Source organism: Ovis aries, chromosome 2, assembly GCF_016772045.2.
Source record: "Ovis aries strain OAR_USU_Benz2616 breed Rambouillet chromosome 2, ARS-UI_Ramb_v3.0, whole genome shotgun sequence".
In the NCBI taxonomy this organism is placed as follows: Eukaryota; Metazoa; Chordata; class Mammalia; order Artiodactyla; family Bovidae; genus Ovis; species Ovis aries.
In genome coordinates, this window is record NC_056055.1 from 229,566,548 (window position 1) to 229,594,411 (window position 27,864).

Consider the following 27,864-nt stretch of genomic DNA (forward strand, 5'->3'; position numbering starts at 1 on the left):
GAGACCGCCCACCCGAGCACCAGGGGAGCCGGCGGGCGGCGGCCCTCGCCGGGGACCCTCCAGCGGGCCCAGGGGTGAGTGCTGACGTCTTCCCGACCCGGGATCCGCGGCCCGAGCCGGATGCGGGGCCTAGCGCTGTGGCCGGGATCCTCCCGCAATGGAGGGACCGGCTGTTTGCCCAGCCGGTCCGTGGTGAGGTCTTGGTCTTCCCCAGGGGCCTCCCCGATTCAACCCTGACCTTTCCTCCTTCTCGGGGCGTTGCTCCCCCCTTTAGTGTCTGAGGAAAGCACGGGAGAGCAGCGCACCCTGTTGCAATCGTTCTGGGGCTAACCTTTCCCGCTTTAGTTCTGTGCCTTCGTTTGGTTGAAAAATTGAGTTTTCCACGTAGAAGATAGTTTCTGGCGTGGGAAACCTTAAGGGCGTCCTGAGAGTTACCACTCAAGCCTGTCATGCTTCCCAGCCGAGGTCCTGGTACCTTCCAGGATGACCTTGATCCCGACGCCTGTCTCTTTGAAAGTCGTTTTTGGTTTGTTTTTAATTTACTTTGTGTGTGGGGAGGCAGGACGTGTTGGAGAAGAAAAGCCTTGTTGGAAGCCCGGCGCCCCGGGGAGGTCCCTGGTCGCGCCGATCGGGAAGCATCCTTGCTGCAGGTGTGGATGTCGGGAGATGCTCCAGCGTTTCCTTCCAGGAGCTGGAAACTGGAGAAAGCTCGGATTCCCCTTCCGTCAGCGTGTGACCTTCTTCGTCTGCAGGACGAGTTCCCCTTTTGTGGTAGAAGAAAACCTCGGGCTGCCTCCTACAAGAGGCTTTCTCGAGGGAGGAGAACCCTTTCAAAAGTGGTGGCGTCTTTTAGTTGCAGAAGATAAAAAGCCTTAGCGCCTTTGTTTCAAATATAGAACCAGTTGTATACAGGCCTCTCACCCCACAGAGGGACTTTAACTGAAGGATCTTAAATGTTTTCTGTCCCTAGATGGAAAAAACATTTCTTTCGGTGTTGATTGCATCACCTAATGAGATCCCTTAGGAAAATAGATTCGGAGAGAATTAGAACGATTTAGTTGTACCTCGGAGTCTCTGCCCGTGTAATTAAATTGTGTGTAGGACCTGCTATCTTTTTGGTTGCAAGCACTTGTGAGTTGGTTTTGCTCTTTTGTTTTTTTTTTTTCCCCAAAGGAAATTGTGTTTTCTATCCCTTCCTGTCTGATAGGGCTACCGCATTTTATGATTACAAAGTTTAGCGGTTACTGTCTTCCCTTTGGTGTTGAAACTTGTTTCCTGTGGATTGATAGCCTTATTTTAAAATTGGTTAACTCGTATTTTTCCAACTTCCCAGTGACTTTTCTTTAAAAATAAAAATGAATCCTGGGTTACTACGGTGTGATTTTCTTATACACCCATTATTTAAATGTGAAAGTCAGTCAGTCATGTCCAGCTCTTTGCAACCCCATGGACTATACAGTCCATGGAATTCTCCAGGCCAGAATACTGGAATGGGTAGCCTTTCCCTTCTCCAGGGGATCTTCCCAACCCAGGAATCGAACCCAGGCCTCCCACATTGCAGACGTATTCTTTTTAAGTATAGTTGCTTGAAAAGAGAACGGAAATAGGGTGACCAGTATAAAAACCTTGAACTAGGTCCACACAGTAAGTGACAAACAACCTGACTTTTTTTTTTTTTTTTTTTTTTGTTACTTGGGGAATTATAGAAATCTTTGTAACCACAATCAATTTGACCCAAGTTCTTTCTGTGACTTCCTGGGCTGTGTCTTTCGATCCCAGCATTCTAATACAGAAAATGAGAACGTAAAGCTTGATTCATTATGTCCCCAAATTGGGGACACTTTCCATCACGTGAAAGTGGATGTGACTTGACTCTAGGTGGTTTGCGGATGAGGGGTTTTTGTGAGAGTTATGTTTTTGTTACCTGTTTTTGTGTGTGTACATTAAAGGATTTTGTCTCTTTAGTTATATCACAGAGACTGATGTACCAAGTAGATTGGAAGTGACAGAACTGGAGTTACTGTCTTAACTCCAGATGAGAAATTTATTTTCTTTTTTGCCAAAAGATACTACCAAAAATGTCATAGTCTAATGGAGGGGGTGGGGGGAGGGATGAGATTTTGATCGAATTTGCTTAAGCAGAAAAGCCAATAATTGGAACAGTACAATGTTAAATTGTAGTAGAAAAGTTTAATCTACCTCGTAAGTAGCTCATATTGGCTACAGGAGAATTTGGCTTTTTCTAGAAGTTGTCTTTTCAGTGTCCATCTTTGGTGATTTAAATCCGTGATACTTTACAAACTCAGAAGGTCTTATAAGCAAAGATGTTGCTGTAGAATGAAATGCTGAGACCTGTGGTATGCAGTAGTGGAAAGTTAATACAAAGGCTGAAATGTGGTAAATGGAGTGAAGAGAATGGCACATTTTGGGGAGATACTGTTCTAGCAATTTGCATCCCTTGTTTATTATTATAAAATTTCAGTTTATAATGTCTTAAGGCTATACTCCTTTTGAAGTGTCTCTTTCAGTGTTATTTCCAAATACAAGCTTTTACTGTGCTTCAGGTACACATATATGTTACGTATAAGAAAGGTGTCTCATTTCTTATTTAGAATGATGCACAGAAATTGATAAGCGGTTACCTCTGGGGACCTGAGTTGTTATATAGCATAGGATCGGTGGGACCCTTTATTGTTCTGTATGTTCTTGTGTACTTTGTACTGTGTGCATGTGTTACTGGTTCAAATTAAATACTGAATTAAAGTTATGAATGAAATTAAATACTGAATGAAAGTAGCTGGATGAAAATCTCGCCAGTGCATTTGTTTCTCCTTAATATGTGTATGTATATATACACTTATATATACGCCTAAGTATTAAGATTCTGTTAAACATATATATATTTCGTCAGCTATGTTTTTCTAAATTCAAATCAGAAACAATAGTCTTTTATCTTGTATTAACTAGTGAATGGTTGTAGGGTTCTGTCTCCAGGCCTAAAATTGGTGGTAAGTTTGTTCATTTTTTCTTTCTTTATTTTTGTGTTTTTTTAATGTAAGGCTATGCATCTTTAGTGGCTTTCATCATTCAGAGGATTTCCAGCAATGAATCTCTGATGTCAGTATCATCTAGTTTTTCAGTTAGCTCCTGTTTTTTCTCCCCCAGGGACAAAAGTGGCTCTAAATCCAGCACGTGCATACTGAGGCAAGTTAATGGATTTAATATGAAGCACAGAAGCAGATAATGCCAAAGAGCAAGCAGTAATTGGTACACATTTGTGAGTAAAAATTGTCTCTTTTGGGTCTGTTGTGTTAGTCTTTAAACCATCTGCATGCCAGATCCTTAAAATTCACACATTTTGGTAAAGAATAAAAGGTGCAAGTTAGCAGTCATAATTAACCAATTGTCAGGGTGTAGCCCCTTAACCAACCTCTAAGATCTCTCCAAAGCATGTCAGTGATGTGGAGTTTGAGATGTGTGATGTGTCTGTTATGAAGTTTAAGAAATGTTCCCACTGTGACTTAAATTTATACTCCTTAATTTTTTAATTGTCTTTAATTTTTATTGACCTTGACTTAAATATAATATCTTTCACTGAAAACTTAGTGTAATTTAGTTTTCAAAGTTATTTGCTTTTAAAGAAATCATTACTTATACATCAAATATTAAGCTACCACAAATACATTTTTCTGCCCTTTACATTATCTTTGTGATTTCTTCATTTGTACTTAGTCTAAAAAAGAAAAGGATCCCCTCCTCCTTCAGAATATAATACTTAGAGGAATTTTGTGACAAAATGTTTTCTTCTAATCTGACTTCACATTTGTATATATGTTTGTTTAGCTTTTCTTGACCCTGTTTGCAAAATCATACTATAGTGACTATGCTTAAAATGGCCCTTGTGATTTTTGAGGTAGAGAAGAACTCTTTTTAGGAGAGATTTGAACATTGGTTTTGGTTGAAACCAAAAAATAATTTTAAGTAGATATTTACTTTGATTCATAGTTTTCATATGAAATGAATTGTTGAATTACTGATTTTTATTCTTTCTTTTTTACAGCTGGAAAAGCAGTGTCCGTGTTGTTATGTACACCTCCAAAAAAGTTCAGATCTGTAGGGGAATTGTTGTGTAAAGTAAACAACTCCAGGGTAGCAGTATTTTAATAGCTTTTATAGACGTGTATTTACTGTATTAAAAATGAGTAAAAGAACAAGCAATGACACATCACTAGGAAGGTCAGTGACATTTTATTCAGTTGAGCTGGTGTTATAGGCTTGAGACATAGCGGCTTTAAAGCTGATTGCCCATAGGCTAATCATCTTTTACATTGTGATCAATATTTTTTTTTATCTCGGGCAACTTCCTTTCTGCTGCTTTTCCTTGGAGCATGGATTCTTCTCTAATTTAGAAGATTTTGCAGTGCATATGTTTTGCCTTTCCCTTTGAAGGCATGTCATGTTTTTTTTAAATATACATGCAAATATATTCAGTACAAATGATGAATAGTGTGAACCTTTCACACTATGGGCCCTCAAAATGAATGCATACATTAAGGATTTATTAATGTATATTCTTTATTTGATTTTCAAAATTGCATCTCAGTCATCAGGTATACATTCAGTAGGAGAAGTTTTAATGTGTATTTTGTGACACTCAGAGGGTTGCTTCTTTTTTTAGTAAATTTAGAATTAACATTATTTACCTTCTGAATCTGATTTTCATCATTAAAAACTTTTATTTTTTCCATGCATGATAGCAGTTTCTAATTTCATTTTTATAAAGTCCTAGCAGCTTCCCTTCAAGTAATTCACTAGGAAATTTCTGTTTGAGTTTTATTTTCGGCAGTTTTTAGTTATAAGCAGCATGCCTGTCTGTTTAAGCAGTGAAGAGGAGAGTGTGTGTATGCGTATATTCATGTTGTAGTTATACACAAATTTTAAAAATTTGCTCCTGAGTAATGAACTCAAGGTGCAACTTCAACTAAGTGGGAAGGTATTATGTTGAGAAAAGCGTTTTCTTCAATCTTGTATTTTTCCTTTGTATGTGTTCAGTACTCAAAAACGAGAAGTCTTCTTGTGCTCTTTCTAAAAGGTATTGTCTTCTAACTTCACTACATAGAGAAGACGGGCATCTTAGCACTCATTCACCCCGTCTGTAAATTTTTTGCCCACAGAGTGAGTGGGGCGGCCTTTCCTTCTCCCACTGCTGCTGAGATGGCGGAAATTAGTCGAATTCAGTATGAAATGGAATACACCGAAGGTATTAGTCAGCGAATGAGGGTCCCAGAAAAACTAAAGGTAGCACCACCAAACGCTGACCTGGAACAAGGATTTCAAGAAGGAGTTTCAAACGCTAGTGTGATTATGCAAGTTCCAGAGAGAATTGTGGTGGCAGGTATTTTATATTTGTTTATAAAGTTGTTTGATAAACCTTTATTTTATATATTTTTATGAAAACTTTTGGGACTTTTGCAGATATTTAGAAAATGGATTGGGGCCCACTCCAGTATTGTTGCCTGGAAAATTCCATGGACAGAGGAGCCTGATGGGCTGTAGTCCATGGAGTTGCACAGCTAAGCGACTGAGCACACAGAAAAGGGGTTGAGAAATGCAACTTTACATTTTCTTCAAAAAGTTTATTAATTACCATAGTCTGAAATTTCAAATAGTATTTGTTAATAGTGCAACTAATTATTGAAGTATTATTTACGTACATAAAATGTGTGTAATTTTAAATTGTATAGCCTGATGATTTTTGACAAAAGTATACTCCTATGTAACTCTACCACAGTCCAGATATAGAACTTTTCATTATCCCTCCCTGAACAGTTTTTTATTTAGTTCTTACCCCTCAATTCCAGGCAACCCTAATCTCCTTTTTATAACCAGAGATCAGATTTATCTTTCCCAGAGTTTTGTATGAATAGAATGATAACACTATATTATATACTCTTGGGTCTGGCTTCTTTTGCTTAGTGTTATGTTTTTGAGAGTCTTCGATATTATTGCTTATATCAATTGTTCTTCCATTTTCTTTCTAATATTCCACTGTGTGGATATACCACAATTGTTGGTGAACAGTTGAGTTGTTCCCTTTTTAGTGCTATTAAGAATAAAGCTGCTATGAAGACACGTGTTTTCATATCGCTTAGGAATAAGTTGCTAGATCACATTATATTATGAACAGCTGTCAAACTATTTTTGAAATTGGTTGTACCCTGCTCTGTTCCCATCAGTGACATACGAGCACTCCATTTGCTCTGCATCCTTGCCAGCACTTTGTATTGTTAGCCTTTTTAATTTTAGCTATTCCTGATGGGTGTGTAGTGGCAAATAACATTTGAATAAAACCAGTATCTTTTTAAAAACCTCCCTCCTCTTTATTGTTTTTACTCTCAGGAAATAATGAAGACATTCCATTTTCAAGACCAGCAGATCTTGACCTTATACAGTCAACTCCCTTTAAGCCTCTGGCTCTAAAAACACCACCTCGTGTGCTTACGCTGAGTGAAAGACCGCTAGATTTTCTGGATTTAGAAAGACCTGCTCCAACCCCTCAAAATGAAGAAGTAAGTACTAGAGTTTTAACAGTATCTGAATTTGAAATAACATAGACAACAGCAAAAGTGAAAGAGGCGTCAAGAGCCTATAAATCATGTCATTAGCAATATGTAATGATAGCCTTCTGCATGAACCATTGATTGCTATAAATTCTGGTTTATAGATACTCAAAATATGATACTGTGCTTTTTTAAAAATTTAAATATCGTATTTCAGGAAAATGACAATTTTATGGAAGGCATTAACATTCATGGGGTCTTGAAGGAAGAGCTTTTATGGCTAGGAGTCACTTTAAGCCATACAGAAAATTTGGGGAAATTTAGCATGGGAAAAAATTAACGCATCACTTTGTTATAAGAGCTGTCTGGCAGTTGGCAAAAGCTCTTTTTATCCCCTTGACACTACCTATCCTCTTGCTTGCTCTGAAGTTTCTGAGTTAGTTATCGTGTTATGTAAGATTACTATCCCTTTTGATCTCAATATGGCAGTGTATGGACTTACTAAGATGTTAGTAGCAAAGTTCAGATTTTGCCTTTGCTGTTGATTTAGGGCCAGTCTTGTAGAACCCCTTTGCTGTGATTTCTGTAGTTGCAACTTTTTCATTATAATTTCTAAATTCCTATGTTGTCATGATTCTAATAAAAGACAATATGCGAAGATAAGTTTTTATTAGTAATGAAACTGCCTTCGCATAGTTCGTCCTAGGAGGGTAAATCATGCACATAGTCTACAGGAGTGCAGTTTCCCAGGACTAGGTGTAGCCTCTTCCTAGGCTGGAAGTTTGTGCTGAGGTGGCTCCGTAATATAGGTGCCAGTTTAGACATTCCATATATTTGCTTGATGAAAAGTACTAACTTTGAATCTTCACATGATGAAAAGGCACTGAGGTGAATACAGCAGGACTGTATTTAACAGACATCTTTTGAGCTTTTATGTAAGACAGTGCAGAAAGACATGCTTCCTTCACAGTGGTCTGAGTGAGGAAAGACCTGTATGGCTATAAATAGTACTGTCTTGGAATGAGGGTTCTGCCAGAAGAGAAACCCTCCCTTTGATATTCCTTTAGTTTTGTTTGCCTTCTGATCTTCATGATCCCACTGTTTTAGACACTGCTTGGTGTGAATAACCAGCCTGAAAACAAGCTGAGCACTGTCATGAATGACTATTTTTATATTAAAATAATATTTTATTTTAAAATAATAAGTAAGTGGCACTTATGTTTTTGTAAATCACCTCCTTTTTTCTGAATGATTAAGGATGAGTGATAGAAAATTTTCTACCCAGATTTCCCTCAGTAGACCTAGATTCTAAGCCTGTGTGGGGTTTACTCCTACAATCGTTATGATATTTAGTCAAATGTGATAAATGTCCAAAGTGTATAGCACTGAAGTGAAAAACTGAGCCTGAGAATTAGTCTTAATTTTGAGGGCCTACTTTGCTGCTTACTAACCACATAATTTTCATCTAGTTGTTTAACTGTTCCAAGACAAGGCTCATCTCTAAAATAAAGAAGAGAATAATGCCAAGTACATAAGATTACTGATAGTATGTATAGTATGTAATTAGGTGTAATAATATGTATAGTATGGTGTATGTAATAATATGTATAGTATGTCTAGCACATGGTTCTAATTGATGTTAAAAGATCAATAGATACAAATATCATTGTTATGAAAGTTAGCATCTTCTGGCAGAAAATATGGAAATAAGTGTCTTATCAACTGATGAATGGACAAAGAAAATGTGAGATACACACAGAGACACACACAAATACAATGGAACACTAAGCCATAAAAAATGAAAATTTGCCATTTACAACAGCACAGATGGACTTGAAGGGCATTACGCTAAGTGAAATAAGTCAGAGAAAGACAAATATGATATGGTATCACTTACGTGTGGAATCTAAAACGCAACAAACTAGTGACTGTAACAGAAAAGAAGCAGACTCTCAGATATGGAGAACAAGGGGTCGGCATTAAGAACTGGGGAGTGGGAGGTACAAACTATTGGGTGTAAGAGAGGCTACCAGGATGTGTTGTACAACACAGGGAATATAGTTGGTATTCTGTAATAACTACAGAGTGTGACTTTTTAAAATTATATGAAAAAAAATAAAAGGGACCATTATAGGGGAAAATACTAAGGCATCTGAGCAGATTCTTGAGGGAGAGATAAGATCTGAATAAATCTGGAGAACCAATAAAAGACCTCATGGACATTGATTTGTCCAAGATTAGTTTTTATATATAAATGCCTTCAAGTAATTTTGACTTTTGGTTTAACTGTAAAGAACTCTTGCAGTAGGCTCCAAGCCAACTCCTTTTCTGTTTTTTTTTTTCCTTTTGTTCAGATGGGTAAGTGGTTCATAATCATAACCAAATTTAAACCACACTTTGAAGTTATGTGCTGCTTAGTATGATTTTAAGTTTTGCTGGCATGACATACAGGATTTTTTCTGCTCTGATGGTGCTTATACCCTGGTGATCTATTCCCAAGTCTTTTTTAAGAGCATTAATAGATGTGGGTTTGCATTTTTGAGAATGTTAATCTTCAAGTCTGTTGTTTCACACATCAGTTGTCATTTATAATAAAATCTTTTTTTGTTAACCATTAAGTTGCCAGAGGTGTTTTTTTTTAAGCAGAAAAGTTCATGATGACTATTGTTTCAGTTATCTCCCGTGTGTGTGTATATTAGTCACTCCTTCGTGTCCGACTCTTTGTGACCCCCATGGACTGTAGCTTGCCAGGCTCCTCTGTCGATGGAATTCTCCAGGCAAAGTACTAGAGTAGGTTGCCATTTTCTTCTCCAGGGGATCTTCCCAAACCAGGGATCAAACCTGGGCTCCCACATTCCAGGCAGATTCTTTACTGTCTAAGCCGCCAGGGAAGCCCCAGTTACCTCCTGCTGCCCATTAAACCACCCTAAAGTTAGTGGCTTGAATGGAAATTGCTTATTTTGCTCATGGATTGTGGGTGAAATATTTGCATCAAGCATAGTGGGGAAAGCTTGTTTCTGTTGTTTATTATCTGGGCCTAGGCTTAGGAAGTCTCAAAGGCTTGGGATGACTCAACAGCTTGAGGCTGCCTTCATCTGAAGGCTTACTCACTCACAGGTCAGTTGATACTAGCTATTGTGTAGACCTCAGCCAGGATTACTGACTGGTATAACCGCACATAGCCTTTCTGTCTGGCCGCTTGGGTCTTGGTGCTATTGTTCCACACAATGAAAGGGGAAAAAAGCAGAAGCCTTAGTGTTGTCTCTAATTTAACCTTAGAAGTCACATTTATCATTGTAGCAGTCACTAGCCTACCTAATTTCAAGGGAAGGAAACAGATTCATCCTTTAATTCCATCTCTTTAATGGAAAGAGATCAATGATAACATTTTGTACAAAGAGCATGTAAGGTGGAAGATTGTAACTATTTCTAGAATGCTAAAACATTTAAGCATGTGAGATTTCTTTTAGTTTTCAAGTATCTAAACTAATCTGAATTTGTTTTAACCTCAGAAGCCTTATTTGTACTATTTACAAATCTATCCCATTTCCTATAGTGTAAGTGCCTTTAAAAGCTGTTGTGAATTGTTCATTAAGTAATGCAAGTATTGATGCTGGGAAAGATTGAGGGCAGGAGGAGAAGGGGACAACAGAGGATGAGATGGTTGGATGGCATCACCGGCTCAATGGACATGAGTTTGGGTAAACTCCAGGAGTTGGTGATGGACAGGGAGGCCAGGCGTACTGTGGTTCATGGGGTCGCAAAGAGTCAGACGTGACTGAACTGAACTGAGTGTAAGTATATTGCATAATTATAATAAATAAAAATATTAATAATTGTACCAGGTAAGATTGAGACTTAAAAAAGCAACTAGAAGTCACTCTTTTCATAAAGAAGATAAGCATTCCTAAGTTTATCTGCATTATAGTAAGTAGAGGTTTTTTCCTTAACATGCCCTGCATATAATACACACACTGAGTAGCAATTCATGGTTGTGTTCTTTTTTAATTTTGTGAGTAGCCTTAGATTAAGGTCCTTTTGATGCTAAGCAACTACTAAACTACTAAGAATATTTTCTGTTCCTTTCCCTTTCTTTGTGCCTAACAGATCCGTGCAGTTGGCAGGCTAAAAAGAGAACGCTCTATGAGTGAAAATGCTGTTCGCCAAAATGGACAGCTGGTCAAAACTGACTCCATGTGAGTAGAACCACTAAGCATTGTATCTCATTCGTAAGTTGTCTCTATACACTGCCTGTCCCATCCTTTTCTAAATGATTTACTTACTCTCAAATATTTAAAAAGAAAAAAAAAGGATGAAGTGTATGTTTTATACCTAAGAACCTGAAGAAAAAAGTCATTTACTTCTAATAGTGTTTGCAGTTTATTATGTAATACATTTACATCAAGTTTTATATTTTTGTAGTACTCTTTATAACCTTAAATTTGGGGAAAGAAACAAAATAAAGCATAAATACTTTGTTAAGGAAACATCTTCATTTTCAGGTTACTAAAGAATATAGCATAAGCAAATGGCATTTTTTTTTCTTTCCAGGATTATGTTTTTAGCTCTCTTCCTACTGAGTCACAGAATTCTTAGACCCTTTTCATTTTCTAAAAATTTAAGTACATTGTTTAAAGGACTGTTTGTGTAAACCTTTCTTTCTCATTTGGTTACATTATCATACCCTGATCTTAAAAACTACCCCTACCATTAGATGTTTTAAACTGGACAAGTGAGTTTTGTTGTTTTATTAAAATTGGTTGGTTTTTTAAATAAAATATCCCTTTAAAAACTGGTCAGAATTTTTTAAGTTTCAAAGCCATTGGTGATTTAAATTATGTAAGTTACTGTTTCTTCCTCATTAAATTTTCAACTTTCATACGCTCATTTATCATGAACCTGATTTGATGTCAGGTATCACGTTAATTTCTCTGGGAACTAGGAAAGAATTAGGAGGTGATAATGTCTCTCACAGCTTGCAAACCTAGATTAAAAGCAAGACATTTAAATTTACATGTAAAATAGCATACAATACAATTATGCCATTTGTATTAAACCGGATGAAGTTTTAACTTGGGCCTGACTGAAGAATATAGGGACGCAGAAGGGACTTTGATGGGGATTGAGTCTCTCTTTTTCTGCATTAGGTGCAGAGGAGAACTGTAACTGTTTTCATTCCTTGGGGAATCTTGAAATGCTTCCTAAAGTAGGTAAAATTATTCTGAAGCATAATATAGGGAGATAGAAAGTTTGAAAGAATATATGTCTCCTTCAGGAAAGGCTTAGCTGAAAGGTTCAGCCATTTTTAATAATGAAATTTTTTGTGATAATTGTATGTTTTCCTACAGGTCCATGGCTAGCAGTGATGGCCAGTCCATGGAATTCCTTTTTTTAGACTATGTTAAAATATGTTACACAAATGGTGAAAAGACTACCTAATTTATGGTGAAGGTAGCTTCTTTTTTGTTTGTTTGTTTGAAGGTAGCTTCTTGATATTTAGAACTTTCTGAGAATGATTAAACATAGATCTAAGGGCTTTTGTTATTTTCTATTTGTAATATTTTTTAAGGTACCAAAAGTTTCTAATTAACTTTCCTGTTATATAAAGATATTGCTTTTTATTTAGGCCCATGATTACTTTGAAATTTCCCATAATGAAATAAAAATAGGACTATTTTACTATAGCATCACTTTTGGTTTTTTCCCTCGCACAGTATGTATTACTGATAGCTAAGTTCAGTTGACAAGAAAGGAAACTGCTCTGCTCTATAATATATAAAAATCAGCCTTATGAAGCATGAGTTAGAGTAAATGACTTAGTTCATAGATATTTTTGCAGTTACGTGATCAAAGTTCCTCAGAAAAGATGAACAAAGTTAGCTAATATTTGAATTATTTGTTTAAGTCCCTTGAAAGGCATTTTCTAGATCAGGGGTACCGCAGTCCCCAGGCCACGAACCAGTACTTGTCCGTGGCCTGTTAGGAACCAGGCCACACAGCAGGAAGTGAGCAAGCCTGCAAAGCTTCTTCTGTATTTACAGCCACTCCCCGTCGGTCACATTACAGCCTGAGCTCCACCTCCTGTCAGATCAGTGATGATGTTAGATTCTCATAGGAGCACAAACACTAACGCTAGCATCAAGGCAGAATGTCCTGAGATTGCCACAAAAGAGAAATAAAGTGCACAATAAATGTAATGTGCTTGAATCATCCTGGAAACATCCCCGTCCCTGCCCCTCTGTGGGAAAATTGTTTGCAACCAGTCTTTGGTGCCAAAAAGGCTAGGGACTGCTATTCTAGATGTTTAATAAAACAGAATTTCATGTTTTAATTTTTGGTTGTAAAAATAGCATGAATATTTAACTAGACAGTTTTTTGCAATAGAATGCTTACTTTCCCTAACCATACTTTTTGTTTTGGTAGTTAGGTATGTCACCATGGTAAGATACTTAACCATCTTTTTGTTGATAGTGTGACCTTGCCCTTTCTTCTGCTGCTGTTATTAATTTTATTATTTATAATTGTATTCATCTTTAAGAATCTACGTTTAATAAACTTTCAAATTTTTATATAATGAGCAAATTATGTATTTAATGCTGGTAATATGGTAAGGAAGAAACTATTAACATGGTTCAGCTGTATTTTACCTCTACTAAAGTAATTATTGGACTCTTCTGTCTTTACCTACTTCAGCCTTTTCTCTGTGATGTAATCTGATTATGTGTCATTGTACATGAACCTTTGCCTGCCTCCACTTTATTTTATTCCTTGTGTTTAGGAATAGAAGTCCATAGGAGTATAAGAGCAGGAGCGGCGGCCTTGTTCTCTCACTTACTTTCAAAGAGATAGTAGGGCTTATTATTGACACGAAAATGATCAGTAGATTCGTATTTAGCTTTTTTCTTTGTGTTATAAAAGCTGAATATGTAAAAGAAGCATAATTATTATTTAAGGTGGCACAGATCAGATTCTGCCCCAAGAAATAAAATTTCAAGGTTCCAGGCACCGATTTCTACACTGGAGTACACGTAAGATTTTATCTGTCTGCTCTGCTTTTCACAACTAGGAGTTTTAATTTTGCAGGCTTTGTGACACTAATATTTCACCAGGTAATTGGCATGTACTGCCCTAATTCTCTTACTGTTTGGCTTTTAAGTACCTCTGTTTTAGGATTTCTCAAGCTGTTACCATACACTTTGTTTAAAAAAAAAAAAAAAGCTAGATCAACTAAGGAAGTTATATGATTTGCAGTATAATGGTACAAGTAGAATGGAATAATTTATACCAGAAATCCTTTCTAGTTCCTTTATTTTGCTTTGATTGGCATATTAGTTCTCTGTGGACTCAGTTCAACCAGATTCAGTGCTTTCAATCTTTAAAAAATTTTAGCACACTGTCTTTTATTGTTTATTTTCACTCGGAAGGAGAAAAGGAGTCTAAGTATAATGAGTCATTTTAAGTTTTTTTTTTAATTCCATATATTAAAATTAAGCTTTGGAAGAATATTTTGAGATCATTAAACCCAACTGTGTGTGTGACACAGCAAGGGATGGGAATGAGTGGCCTCTTAAGGGGAGGGGACACTTGGGCATGCAGTATAAGATTCAATAGCTAGTGTAGCTCTCAAGTACCAGAAACCGTTATAAAACCAGTGATTTCTCTCTTAATTCTTATTTTCTTATGATACTTCAAAGACCTAGTAAATTACCTTAGTGGAAAGAAATTAAAACTTTATTTAAAATTTCAAGAGAAATGGTGCAACATTTGTGATCCAGTGAAAACTTTTTCTTCCCTTTCTGACTGTTTTACCTTTACTATACTTTTGGAAGAGACTGGAGCCTCACCAAAGAGATTATCCTCACAGTTTGAGAAACACTATTCCCATGAAAACCCGTGGAAAAAAAGAGGTGTTTGACTTTGGATTTACATCATAATAATAGTTATGCCAAGTCAATTTTCATTTAAATTTGAGTTCTAACATTGGCTAGTGTTGTTTATTCAACACTCGCATAGTAAGAGTTCATACAGGCATGAGAGAGAGCTATTACTAATGAAATAATATGACAAACATAAGTACATTCTTCAGAATTTCCTCACTTTTATAAAAGAAAAAGGTAAAACTGAGATTTTGCTGTTGTGTAACATTACTAGGATGAATTTGTCATCAACATGCATTTTTACCTAATCACTAATACTGTAACATTTGCTTGAATAATCTCAGTGCCTTTGCAGAATGTTTACTGATTTTTCACAGGAGTTCATGTGTCAAAACAAAAAACCAAAGTCACTCCACTTTGAGAGATGAAACTCAGCTCTGAAAGCACTGTTTCCTGTCACGGTTAATGCCCCCAGTGCTGGGCATCCCAGCTAGCATCAGGCCTGTCACTAACATGGGGCTTATTCTTTTTCTGTTCTTAGATTTGTTTATTTTTAGAGAGACTTGCAAGACTGCTTAAAGCTTTGAAAAGAAAGAATTACTAGACTCTTTCTTCTAGTTAGTGTAGCTATGGTCATCTTATGATTTAATCATTCAGTTCATCTGTAGATAAAAATAGATTAACCATTAAGGGCATTTAATCTGTATGTATACTGCCCAAACTGTTATCAGTGTATGAATACTTCCTACTCTGATTTTGCTGTTTATGAAAATTTAAGTTTCTTAACTAATCTTTGAAACTTTTGAGAAAGTTTTCTTTTGAGAAACAACCTGAAATCCAAATATGTTTTTGATGTTAATCTTTGATGAAATATCTTTACTAGCATTAATTTTAATTTTATCTTTCTACATTAATATGTTTTCTTATTAAGTTACCATTGAGGACTGTGTATGGGTTTTTTTCTACTTAATACCATACTCTAATTTTATATGATTGTAGAATCTTAGAATTGAAGATGATCTTACAGACTTTTTAAAACTCGGTCTTCTGTGCATTTCATCTGAAGAATGCTTTGCAGTTAATCTGAAAATAATTTATGCTTGATGACCTGATTTCCCATGTATGGACAGGAAACACTTGTACTTTTAGAGTTTAAATAAACAATTCCTATTGCTTATTTCTGACAAAGTGAGTTTTCTCCTGGACGCCTTCTTTCCTTTTGAATTCTGATGGGCAAAAGTCCATCAGTCTTTTCATGGATTTGGATTCAGTTTGTTGGCATTTTTGCTCTAATATTATAATTCTAAATAGTGATCATTATAGACTTTATATAGGTAGCTCATTTATATACTATTTCAAATTGGTATATGCAGTGTTCAATTTAAGCCCCAGAATATGAAGGCAAAAGCTTCAATTATGTCAATAGACATTGTCCTGAATAGTCTTTTAAAACTTGCTTAAGTCAGTTTAGCTAGGTATGATGGTGTTGCTGTCAAGAGCAGTGTCAGATGGATGCCTGTTTATGTTGGTGAAGAACTGGCCATTTTATTCCTGCCTCTCGTGACACTTTTCTAACATGAATTGAGTCTGTTTTCTTAGAAGGAGCAAGAACTTCAGGTATTCTCTATGCTGCCTGAAGAGAACGTTGAGTACAAGCCTAGTACATAGACTTTGAGTCCCAGATATACTGTTTCTTTTACTCTTTTTGGATACCCAGTTCGGATTCTGCCAAGTACCATGGATGGAGAAGGCAATGGCAACCCACTCCAGTACTCTTGCCTGGAAAATCCCATGGATGGAGGAGCCTGGTAGGCTGCAGTACATGGGGTTGCTAGGAGTCAAACACAACTGAGCAACTTCACTTTCAGTTTTCACTTTCATGCATTGGAGAAGGAAATGGCAACCCACACCAGTGTTCTTGCCTGGAGAATCCCAGGGATGGGGGAGCCTGGTGGGCTGCCGTCTCTGGGGTCCCACAGAGTCGGACACCACTGAAGCGACTTAGCAGCAGCAGAGTGCCATGGATCAGTTGATATTTATCATTGTTGATAAGCTATGTATATTCCAGAAGATTCCTAGTCTGTGGACAGATGTTTCAGGTGACCATCCATGAGTCTGCATCTGAAAACTTGCATTTATCTTGACACCATGAGGCCTCATTCAGATGGTGAATCAGCCCTGACAGATTACTTTCTCAGTATGCCAAGATTTGGCTTAAATCTCTCTTTTAAGTAGTCTTTGGAAAACATGGTTTTCATATATTTTGTACTTTTTCCTTTGGATAATCAAGACATTGAAAGTTATTCACAAAATTATGGAGAAGATTTTGTTTTTAATTTTCTGGGAATCTGGGAATAATAGTAGATGATAGTTACCCTTTCAAAAATTATCCCACTCATTTCTCGGTTCCCAAAAATATTAAGTAAGTAAAGATTACACGGATCAAAGTACAATCTTTTACCTTTCAATTGTTCACTATCTTCTCCACCTTCACTCTTTTATATATAATATGCAGAGATGAGGCTTAGCCTAAGGTATTCTTGCCCTGACGCTGAGAAAAATTATTGAGCCCACATCCCATAGTTCTCTTATTGTAACAAAACATTGTAACAAATTGGATGCCAAGTCTTTAAATCAGTTAAATACCTCACATTGCTGATCATGCTCTAAAATTAGTTCTCTGAAAATAAGAATCCAGATTAGAACTGTAAAATCACTTCATTGAAATGTGCTTAGCTTTTAGGAGAAACTAAGTGGAACCAAAGACATTGTAAGTCTCAACTCACACATAAAAGAATGACCAAGATTATTCTCACTAAGAAACCAAAAAAATGATCATTTAACCTCCATCTGGATAATTTTAAAAGTATCCTTGCCTTTTGAATGTATTCACAGAATTGGTCACTTAGCCAGGGAACGTATGCTTTAATTGAGTAATCAAAATGCTTTTTGTTAGCTTTCCGAAACTTTGGTTCATCTTTAAATTTACTCGTCATAAACTAATTTCTTCATTGTCTTTGTGAAGTATTTGAAATTGGCATTTTCATGGAATCCCTTTTGTTTTATGCATGTAAACTTTGCCTGACACCTGTATCCTGAAATTCCCTATCTTACTCTTCTGATCGTCTGTAAGCTGCAGTGCCCTGTTGTTTGTTAAGAGGCTTGGGTTTACGCTAAGTAAAGAAGGCTGTTTCTCCAGAGCTGGGGGTTGCAGATGCTCTGCCGTAGTACATGTTTATTAACTTATTTGGCCTGACTCTTTGGGGGGAAAATGAAGGGTGGGGGAAATGGGCAAGAAAACTAAGCTAATTTTTAAAATATGAGTGTTTGGGGAAAATGTTGAGCTGGGGTTTTACGAAAATCTGACTTGAGTGTTTTTCTCTTCATTTGCTGTGCTTGTGTGAACAGTGTGACACCATCGCCACCACAGGTTCGGGTTTGCCCTCCCCGTATGTTACCTGAAGATGGAGCTAATCTTTCCTCTGCTCGTGGCATTTTGTCGCTTATCCAGTCTTCCACTCGTAGGGCTTACCAGCAGATCTTGGATGTGCTGGATGAAAATCGCAGGTGACTGGCCATCACTGACTTGCCAACTTTTCTGCATTATTTTTTGGCTCCTTATTAGTGGACTGTGGTGTCTTCCTTTTATGTTTGCACCTTTGTCTCCTTCTCAGATGCAATGATTTAAAGAGCTTGCTTTGCTTTCTTTTAATTTGAAATTATTGTCCAAAATTCACATTTCAGAATATTCTGTTAGCTTCTCTCCAGTCGAGGTATGGCGGGAGGGGGTGGGATACAGTTAATAACTACCTATACACGGGAAATATAGATTTTTTTTTTTTCCCCCAAGACTTGCTGAGCTGTTCTAAGGACTTGATTCCATTTTGGATGTGCTGAGGGGTACTTTTGTATCCAGTGTGGGATGTTAGGCTGAATTGTACTCATTTTTGTTAGTAAGTCTTTAATCATTTATGATACTAATGTGGTTGGATTAGTAAGCAAATCTGAGAAGATGAAGTCAGTGTAGCTGCCAGGGCTTTTTTTTTTTTTTCCCTTTGTTCTTCACTAGGGATTTCTAAGCCTGTGCTAAAAATCCCAGGTGCTGTTGTCTTTTTATTAATAATACTGATTGTTCTCAGTATGGATGGCATGTCTCACTTTTGAATGTATCCAGGTAAAATCACTAGCAGTATACCTAGAATTGTTCATTTAAATGAATTTTTTTTGCCATTATTTTGAATACCTTTTTCTCCTTGCTTCATTAGTAGATAGTGTTTTAAGAAGATGAAATTTGAGAGCTTTTTGGCAGAATGTGAGGAAAGTACAGTCAATTTCACTTCAACTCTAAACATTTTATGTAGTAGTAACTCTGTTGAGTCAGTGCTTGAATTTTCATAATCATTTTATTAGGCTGTTGACTTTGCTTTTTGAAGAATTCCCAATAAATTAAGCAGGCCTTTCCAGTAAACCTTCTTTCTTACCTTTGGAACTGACATGTCTCGTGACTTGCTCTGAACAAACTTTTGCTTATTACTTGCTCTTGAGCCTCACGCAAGCCCCAGGTGTTTCACCATCCTTGATGAACACCCGTCGTTCTGCTGGACTAGGGTTCCTGACCCTTCCCAGGGTTCCCATACGTGTGGGCCCAGGGACTTAAAGCCATACTAGAAAGAGCATAACAGAGAAAGCTCATGGCAGGGGCAAAATTGCATTTATGTGTACATGTATTCATGTATAGGTGCGGGTGTGTGTGGGTGTATATATACCCATGTTATGAATATGGGATATATATGTGTATATATATCCCTCCCTAAGGGTTTAGAGTCCCTCTTACTCTCTTTAAAGCTTCAAGGACTATATTAGATTATAAGAAACATCATGGTTTAGAACAAAAAGCTTGGATTAAAGGGATCGGATTTAATCTTGGTCCACCGCACTGAATAATTAGCCACATGCTGACCTTGGACAAATTGCCTAGCTTCTCTGGGCCTTGTTTTCTTCACCTGTTAATATTAATATTACCTAGTTTTCTGGATTCTTGTGAGGACTCTTCTTTCCTCCCCTGTCTTTATTTTAAGATATAAAGATGGCCTCAAATTTTTTGTTTAGTGTCATGAGAGATGCTTTAAAAGATATTGAATATAAAGTACCTGGCACTTGACTAATATTTCCAAATGCCTGTTTTCTTCTCCCTCCCTAACATAGATTTATTCTTTACCAGGTATCCTCTTTAACTTTTTAATTGTAATAGGTCCTTAGAAGAGGCTAGATTATTAGGTCAAATTCTATTATATCAAATGCTATTACAGTAAAAATAGATGAATGGGAAATGTTTTATAAATCCTGTATAGATGACAAAGATCCGTTCCCCTGTATACACACAGCTCAATGCAGTATATAGAAAAATAGTTGGATTTTTTTTTAATCCATAATGAAACAGTTTTGCCTTAAATTCAAAAGTATAAAATAAGAAATCTTATTAATTGTAAAATTTGCTTTCTATTCTTTTATTTATGAAAAATTATCTTGAGCTTTAAGTGATTTTTTTTTAATTGAAATAAATTGACACTTTAAAAATTCCCTTTTCTGGGAAGGAAGTATTTTTCTTATTTACTTTAAATGAGAGTTTTTAAAAATTCATAAAGTAGTTTTAGTAATAATTCTTTGCTCCTGTATATATACCTTGGAACCTGGAAGAGTAGATTATCATTAGTATTATTGGTTGCTTTCAACTTGAAAGGTTTTTCTTTTCCCCATTGTATTTACTAATCTAAGTGTTGTGCAAGATTTAATTGTAGATGTAGATGTCAAATTAGTTTTTATTTCTATTAGGAGAACTGTCTAGCTTGACTTATCAGATACAAGAAATAGGAATGTGAAATTTGGATAATGTTCTACTTGCATGACTATTAAATAATATTGCATATAAAGTTTGAAGTGCTTTTATGTTCCTTGCTCTGTACGTCTTTTTTTTCTTTTCTACTTTTTATTCCTGGCTGTTATGCTAATACAGTGTCTTACCTTTGGTCTTAAGCCATCGCATTAAATACAGTTAATAAAGTTAGAACTGTTTGACAGGAAGAGTGAAAAAAACCTTTCTGCCTGTTTTATTATCATAAAACAATACATTTGTGCAGTTGCTTGGCGTAAGAACTATTTTTAGTTTATACTCTGAGGGTCAGTGTTGAAAGATTTATGTATTTTGTTTTTGTTTTTTCATCTTGAGAACTTATATGACCCAAAACCAAGTTCAATGTGAAAACAAAGTTAAATTCTAGGTATACATTAGAAAAGTTTACTTACATAGGTCAGTGCTGTGCATTTGGAAACTGAGGTATAAGAAAAAAAATTTACCAAAGCATCTGAAATAGCAAGTACCAGGTGTGTTCTTTGGATTTAAAAATGCTGTTTAGTCCTTGCTAGTTAGGAAATCCTCACATCTCCTGACACCTTCTAGAGCTCTGTATCTCACTCTCCAATACAAAATATTAATGTTTTAAAAAAGAAACTTAATACCTCTGAAAGAACACTATCTAAGTACTCAGATTATTCATGCTAAGCATGCTTAACTTTTATACTTGAGGGAGTTCCCTGACAGTCCAGTAATTAAGACTCCGCTCCTCACTACAGCTGCTGGGGACATAGGTTCGAGCCCTGGTCGAGGAACTAATATCCCACATGCTGCTCAAGCACAGTCAAAAAAAGGAAGGGGCTTGATTATTTCTGGCTTTGATTCAATAGAATAAGAAGCCAATTCGTAAATAATTTATATTTTTTGCAATTATCCATGTAAATACATTACTTGGAAGACCTAGAAATGCAGAGTTGCAGTTGAGACAGTATCTGTTATTTATAATTTATCTTTTTAAAAAATACAGATAATTCCTGGTACATCTACCTTGTTTACTTACTGTAGCAGTTTCCATGGTTTTTTTTTTTTTTTAGCAAAAAACATTCTACTAAGACCATTTATTTACTGAAAAATGTTGATATACAAGTTAACACTGGAAGAGCCTTGAATCTCACTCCCTTTTACCACTTTAGTTACAAAACATTTTGAAACCTAAAAAGATTTTTTAATGTATTAAATCTTACTTATTTTCAAATTTTAAATGATTCTTTAATGTATTAAGTCATATTTACAGTAGAAAGTGGTACTTGAATATAGTTTATAACTTTGCCAAACACCTGTCTAATTTACTTTTATATTATATGTGTCAATTGCCAGTGTGAGAAGACAAAATGAAATACATTGTGAAAGGTAAAGACTGCATTATTTTCTGGCTCTGCATAAAAGGGAAATCTCTGTGGTTGAATATGTTGGATATGGCGGATCCTTTTGAGCATATGCTTGAATTTTTAAAAAAAGCTTTCGGTAGCACACAGCAGTGGCAATATCTGACTCAAAAGTCCCTTCCCCTCTAGGTTCTGTAAATTTCTTTAAGCACCAGTAGTGCCTTTAGGAAACATACAACCTAAGCATTAAGATTTTCTCTTATAAACTGATGTGAAGTAAAATAGTGGTCTGTATTGTAACAAAAATTCTACAGCGCCAACTTTCAGAAAAAAAGTAGTAACATTTGGTGTTAAATGTTTCCTCTAAGAATTGTGTTGATACTTAAATTCAGGTAAAACCTGATCAGCCTATAGAGAATGAGACATTCGAAATAGAATAATAATTCTTCAAATCCTTAATGTGGCTTCTGCACCCCAACCTCCTTTCTCTGGTTATAAGTATTGCTGATTACTTTTGGAGGAGTTGACCAGTGACTACATAGAGCCTTTGTTTCCTGATTTAAAAAGTAAAATTTATTGAAAAGGTTACCTCTTACCAGTAGAGAACTAATTGTTCTCTAGAATCAAAGTATTTACTCAGTGAAAATCCCCACAAAGTTTCCCAGTGCACCTTAGTCTTCATTTCCAGCAGCCCTGAGCATCACTCCTGGTTGCCTCTCGGAATTGGACGCACACATCCAGTTACACTTCCTGTGATGTGCTGTATTATGCCCTCAAGACCTGTCCCCAGCCTCCTCAGCTCCAGAACTGAGCTCCAGTTCTGCTCTTGGGAGCTGAGGGTTTGCGTGACCCAGCTGTGTTAGGATACGAGGCACTAAGCAAAATTAATGAGGTGGGAGGCAAGGAATTGTGGCAAGTGGGAGTTGCTTCAGATTTTTAGCTTTCAAGATAGCTGTTAATACCAGATGAGCAGCCATGACCACGCAGGTGCTACTAACCAGTTCTTGACATGCTTCTAAAGTTGCCGATGGTGTTTTTCTTTTCCAACTCGAAGCGAGGAGTTACACATTTTGAACAGAATTAGTAGGATGTCAAGTACGAGCACCAAAAAATTATTTTATATGTTGGTGCTATTTTGTTACGAAAATAAGAGGATCCCTTTGTTTTCTAACTCATTGTAACATGCTCGGTTCATGAAAGTCATAGCATGGAGGACAGCGAGACAAAGATACGTAAAGTATTTGAAATATATTATATTGTATTGAAACATACAATAAAATCCTATTTGACATTTATGTCTTATTTTTGCTTTTATTTTATTACTCTCTGTTTCCTGATTCTGTCTTGTGCCTTCTCCTGCAAAACCCCGCCTTAGACCTGTGTTGCGTGGTGGGTCTGCTGCCGCCACTTCTAATCCTCATCATGACAACGTCAGGTAAACTCTGAGACTTTGTAATTACCAGGATGAACAGTTGGTTGAATGTGTTTTATTTTGCAGGACGTAATGCATGCAGTAGCCATGCCTTTAGATTATAGCTTTAACTTCTAGAGTTTTCTCTAGGTGGACCCCCTGCTTTTCTGAGAACAGTGAGTCTAATCATTCATGACATTTGGCTGAGAGGGTATAAAGAAAAAGTTATAATACATTACCATGTGAACATCTAAGACGGTGTATTTAAACACAGTTTTAATGGACGATCATGCTAGTACACAGAAAAAAAGAATCTTAAACCTTGCTTTATGTGCATTATGTTAATTGTTGCCTGAGGTTCTGTCCAGCATTTCCTTTTTAGTTGTTAATTATCTATAATGTCACTTGGTCACTTTCACTGTATAGATAAACATGTCTGTAAAGCATCATTTTAAATTGCGGAAATTAGGATTGACAGCCTGAGAGGTTAAATGTTTAGAAAGAGAATTTGGTTTTTAAGCACTTTTGTCATCTGTTGATGAAGCCTTTCTCTCTTATTTTGTCCCTTTCACTTTGAGTTGTGCTTAGCCTAAAGTAGGTATGTCTTCCTGTTCTGCATAAAGACAGGTAGAATGGCACGTACTAATACTTAAGGTTCTCAAGCACCCAAATTCTCATTTCCCAAGTTGTACGGTTGAAAAAAAATGGTTGGTACAATAATGACACCATTACTGTAATTTTTTCAGAGCCAATTTTATTTATTTTAAGCAAATCTGCAGCAGTAGATTTCAAACTGGCAGCATTATTTCAATGATGAGAGGAAGCAAGCTGGCACATTCATCTTTAGGCAGAAGAGGGAAACATGGGTTTCTCATTAATACTAAATTCTGATTGGAAAATTGAAGAATGTGTCCTTAGGAGTCCCATTCCACTCAACTGACTATTTTTACATTATTAACAAGTTTTTCCTTGTGTATTTCTCATAAATTTGTGATCCTTTTATTTTTCTGTTATTTTCAGCCAATAATCTGACTTAGAATTTCTTACAGAGATTTTAGGTCTGATAAATAACATGTTTTGGTTAAAACACACATTTTAAGTTGAATTATACAGGTAGAGTCTTTTGCATATCCTTAGATTTCTTAGCAAATGAAGATTTCCTTTACAGATATTTAAAACTATAGTTGGTTCAGAATGTAAGTTGTGGGGAGTTCCTTTCAGTTACAGTTCATTTCTCTGCATTCAGTCTGGGTCTGTTTACCTTCGAAGCAGTTGCTTCTGTTGTTTGATATTTTTCCCCCCAATTATTTATCTCATATATGGCCTCACAGAAATAGAAAACTTCTATTTTGAGGATAAAGTGTAGAGAAGAGGAATCTTCAACCTTTATTTTTTTTCCACTAACTGTTTAATAATTCTGCTTAATGTTAAGAGGAATTCAGATGTTTGTAAACCCATAGTTCTAGCACCTACTGACTTAGTAGCATACTTCTCTACCCAATGCTGTTATTCTCAGTATGTCAGTATATTTGCTCTATTTCCATGACAGAAAGGGCAGATCACCTACTGACTTGGTAGCTTACTTCTCTACCTGATGCAGTTACTGTCAGTATTCCAGTATATTTGCTGTATTCTCCCATAAAGGAAAGGGCAGATTAGGAGAAAGCAAGTTAACTTAGCCATAAAAGGAGTATTTAGAGATTCTAGGTTATCTGAAGTCAGTACACACCAAGTGTCATTGAAACGGCAACCTATATAATTCTAATTGGTGTTCAGAATGATGGAACTGCAGGAGTATAAAGTTAAAAATTGTTTCACATTATTTATTAAAGTATTTTTGAATTGTTTTCAGTAGCATTTATAGCAAAAGGATTTTCTAAATAGACTTGTCTTTAACATGTCTGAATGAAAAATATAATTCTCTTCATTCTCCTTTGTACCCCTTTGTATGGTAACGTGCTTTTTGTTATGGGGACTTGCTTAAAGTATTAAAAACATGATGTATGTGCCAACTCTAGATTACATAGGAGTAACTTTTAAGTCTGATTTATTTATAATCTGCTCATTCAGAAAAGTTAGTGAGCCATTTTATTGAAATAGCCATACAGGATTAAATAGTCTGTACACGTGTGAAGTGAATTATCAGGTATGTAAGTTGTATCTTAAAATATATTTGAAAAGTGGAAGTCGAGGCAGAGAGGAATAATAGCATTTGTGTGTTTCTCAGTAGTTGATTGTCATTTATTTAAAAATCAATGTCCCTTTAGAAGTAACTGCATTTGAACAAGAAGAACTTTGTAATGTTTTCTCAAGTTTGTCTTAGTGGCCTTCCAGCATTATTTTGTACACAGCTCCTTAATTACGCTACTTAAATTCTGGATCTGAATGTAGTGGCAAGGTGTGTTCAGGTTATTTTAGAACCGCTTCTCTGGAGATGCAGGAGAGATTAGATGATTGGAAATAAGAAGTGAAGAGTAGAAATGGCAAGAGGGGAAGTAGAAATGGCAGTGAGAAGAGATGGAGAAATAAAGAATGATCAGTGTTAGGCTTCTAGCTGGAGTTTGCTTACTTTGTGTTCCCTGCCAGTGAGTCTCAGCAGGGACTTCTGAGCAGTGACAACTCTCAGATCTTTTCAACCAGGTATCCTTTTTTAACACTGCCAATCTCTGAGTTGAAAAGTGTCTCCTTATTTACATCCTTAGTCAGAGTTTCTCCTCTTTCTCTGACCTTCAAAACACTTTCCCAAGATTGTAGATAGTTGTTCCCTCAAGTTCTTCTCTTTATTAATACCCATTCAGATTGATAAATATTTTAATAATTTGTACTGTTAAATACCAGTCTTTATAACAGTCCTCTGAGCATTACATAATATGTTATGTGACTTGCAAGGTACTTTTAGTTCTGTTCTAATATTTAATCGTGTTTTATTTCTCAGGTATGGCATTTCAAATATAGATGCAATGATTGAAGGAACTTCAGAAGACATGACAGTTGTAGATGCAGCTTCATTAAGACGACAGGTATTTAATGTACCAAACAGCATGTGACCCTAAATTCCATTCAGGTTACATGTAAAGTGGTAGTTCCTAACATTTTATCCATTTTATCGGTTTTGTCTCCATTGTAACCCGTGAATTGAAATACTTTCTCTATCAAACTATTAAACTGTAATTGATATTCCCATTTTGATTAAAGATATATTAAATCACAGTTTACAGGTTTTCATCAGGATAAAACAGTATTACCAAAATGGATTGGTGTAATTCTAGCCAGTAACACAGAGTGTTAACATTTTAAGCAAATCTATACAGCTGTATATTGCTCTGGAGCTGGGATAACCCTTCAGAGTTGGAGCAAGGAACCTGGGCCTTTAATGCCATCACAAACCAGTTGTTGGATGCACACTGTCTTCATAAGGAAGCATGAACTTGGCAAGACAGTTGTTTGGCCCAGGGCCGCTCATAGTAAGGACCAACAGCCAGGAACAGTGCTGTTGACCAGTGACACTCCTGGCAGGTGGAGAATTAGCATTTTAGTCCTGAAGGGCCTGGGTGGCAGATCACAGGGCCCACTCCAGTAGGTTAAAACATGGGGGTCCTCTGAGTAACTCAGAGAAAGCATAAAGCATTTAAAGCGGGTTAAATAGGAAAAACTGAAGCTGAGTGACAGAATCTCTTAAGAGAATTTAATGAATTTAAGCTGTCATGGGTAACATTTTTTTCCCTATATACAACTTTGTTTTTTGGCGCCAAATGAAACTTCTCATGTTTGTAATAATTCTTTTAAGAAATTAAACTGCTTAATAAGAATCTGAATGCATCATGCATTAAAGCTTCTATTCGTTTTTCGATGTTGTTTTTCACTCAGATAATCAAACTAAATAGACGTCTACAACTTCTGGAAGAGGAGAACAAAGAACGGGCTAAAAGAGAAATGGTCATGTATTCAATTACTGTAGCATTTTGGCTGCTTAATAGCTGGCTCTGGTTTCGCCGCTAGAGGTAACCTCAGCTCTCAGAAATATTGTCTCAACAGCTGGAAATATAAAGAATTTGCAAACTTCTTTGTTTTCTGTCTTTGCATTGTATGCCGTTTCACAGTCCACGCCCTGAAAATGTATTTCTCCCAGAAAGGAGGGGGAAGGACTTACATGTGCAGAAGTAAAGGTATACTCTGTCACTTGACTGTATTTACTTTTAACCAGTTCTGCCATAACACCTACTTAAAATTCACAGTTTGCATGTTTTGTAAATAGGATCTAGTTGTTTTGTTTTGTTTTGTTTTTTTAAGGAATTTTTTTTTTGCCTCTTCAGTCTGCACCACTAATTCTGAGTGTGAGAAAGTGTATAGAAAATGGGTTTAGCGAAATGTCTGTAAAGGAAAAATAGTACTTCATTTTGTCCTATTTGTAGTGACTTCTCAAACCCTATTAGATTAAACGATTTAGTTATAGACATTTTTGCATCCGCATTTCAACATTAACACTACTGAAGTCCTGGTCTGGTGTCAGATTTAATAAAATCAAGCCACCCCATGTTTCATGATCCAATGAAACATGATTGATCCTCCCATAAAATAATTCCTAACATTTTCAGTGGTTTATCTAAAATGTGGGCAAAAATGTGCATTTTTATCTTTATTTTGCAGATGGTTTTCTATAAAGTACATTTTTACTAAGTCCGTGTGTGAATGATTAAAAAAACTACAGAATAAGGTACAAATGTAGTGTATTTAATAAACTGTCAACCAAAGCTGTATTTGTCTGTTGAAAGATTTTATT

At 36.2% G+C, this 27,864-nt stretch overlaps 1 protein-coding gene across 13 annotated transcripts; it reads left to right on the top strand.

The window, feature by feature from the left end:
- On the top strand, positions 1-27,835 carry MFF (mitochondrial fission factor). Of its 13 annotated transcripts, XM_027965248.3 has the most exons (12): positions 1-74; positions 3,166-3,277; positions 4,061-4,236; positions 5,175-5,395; positions 6,400-6,569; positions 10,668-10,756; positions 13,514-13,588; positions 17,846-18,004; positions 21,666-21,698; positions 23,049-23,108; positions 26,020-26,104; positions 26,952-27,835. In XM_027965248.3, the coding sequence occupies exons 3-12, from the start codon at positions 4,199-4,201 to the stop codon at positions 27,081-27,083; spliced, it is 1,062 nt and encodes a 353-aa protein (XP_027821049.1). In that variant the 5' UTR covers positions 1-74; positions 3,166-3,277; positions 4,061-4,198; the 3' UTR covers positions 27,084-27,835. The 13 variants fall into 13 exon arrangements, with proteins under 13 accessions (XP_027821049.1, XP_027821050.1, XP_042100263.1 ...); XM_027965249.3 differs by lacking the exon at positions 21,666-21,698; XM_042244329.2 differs by lacking the exon at positions 17,846-18,004.
- The last annotated feature ends 29 nt before the right edge of the window (positions 27,836-27,864 follow it).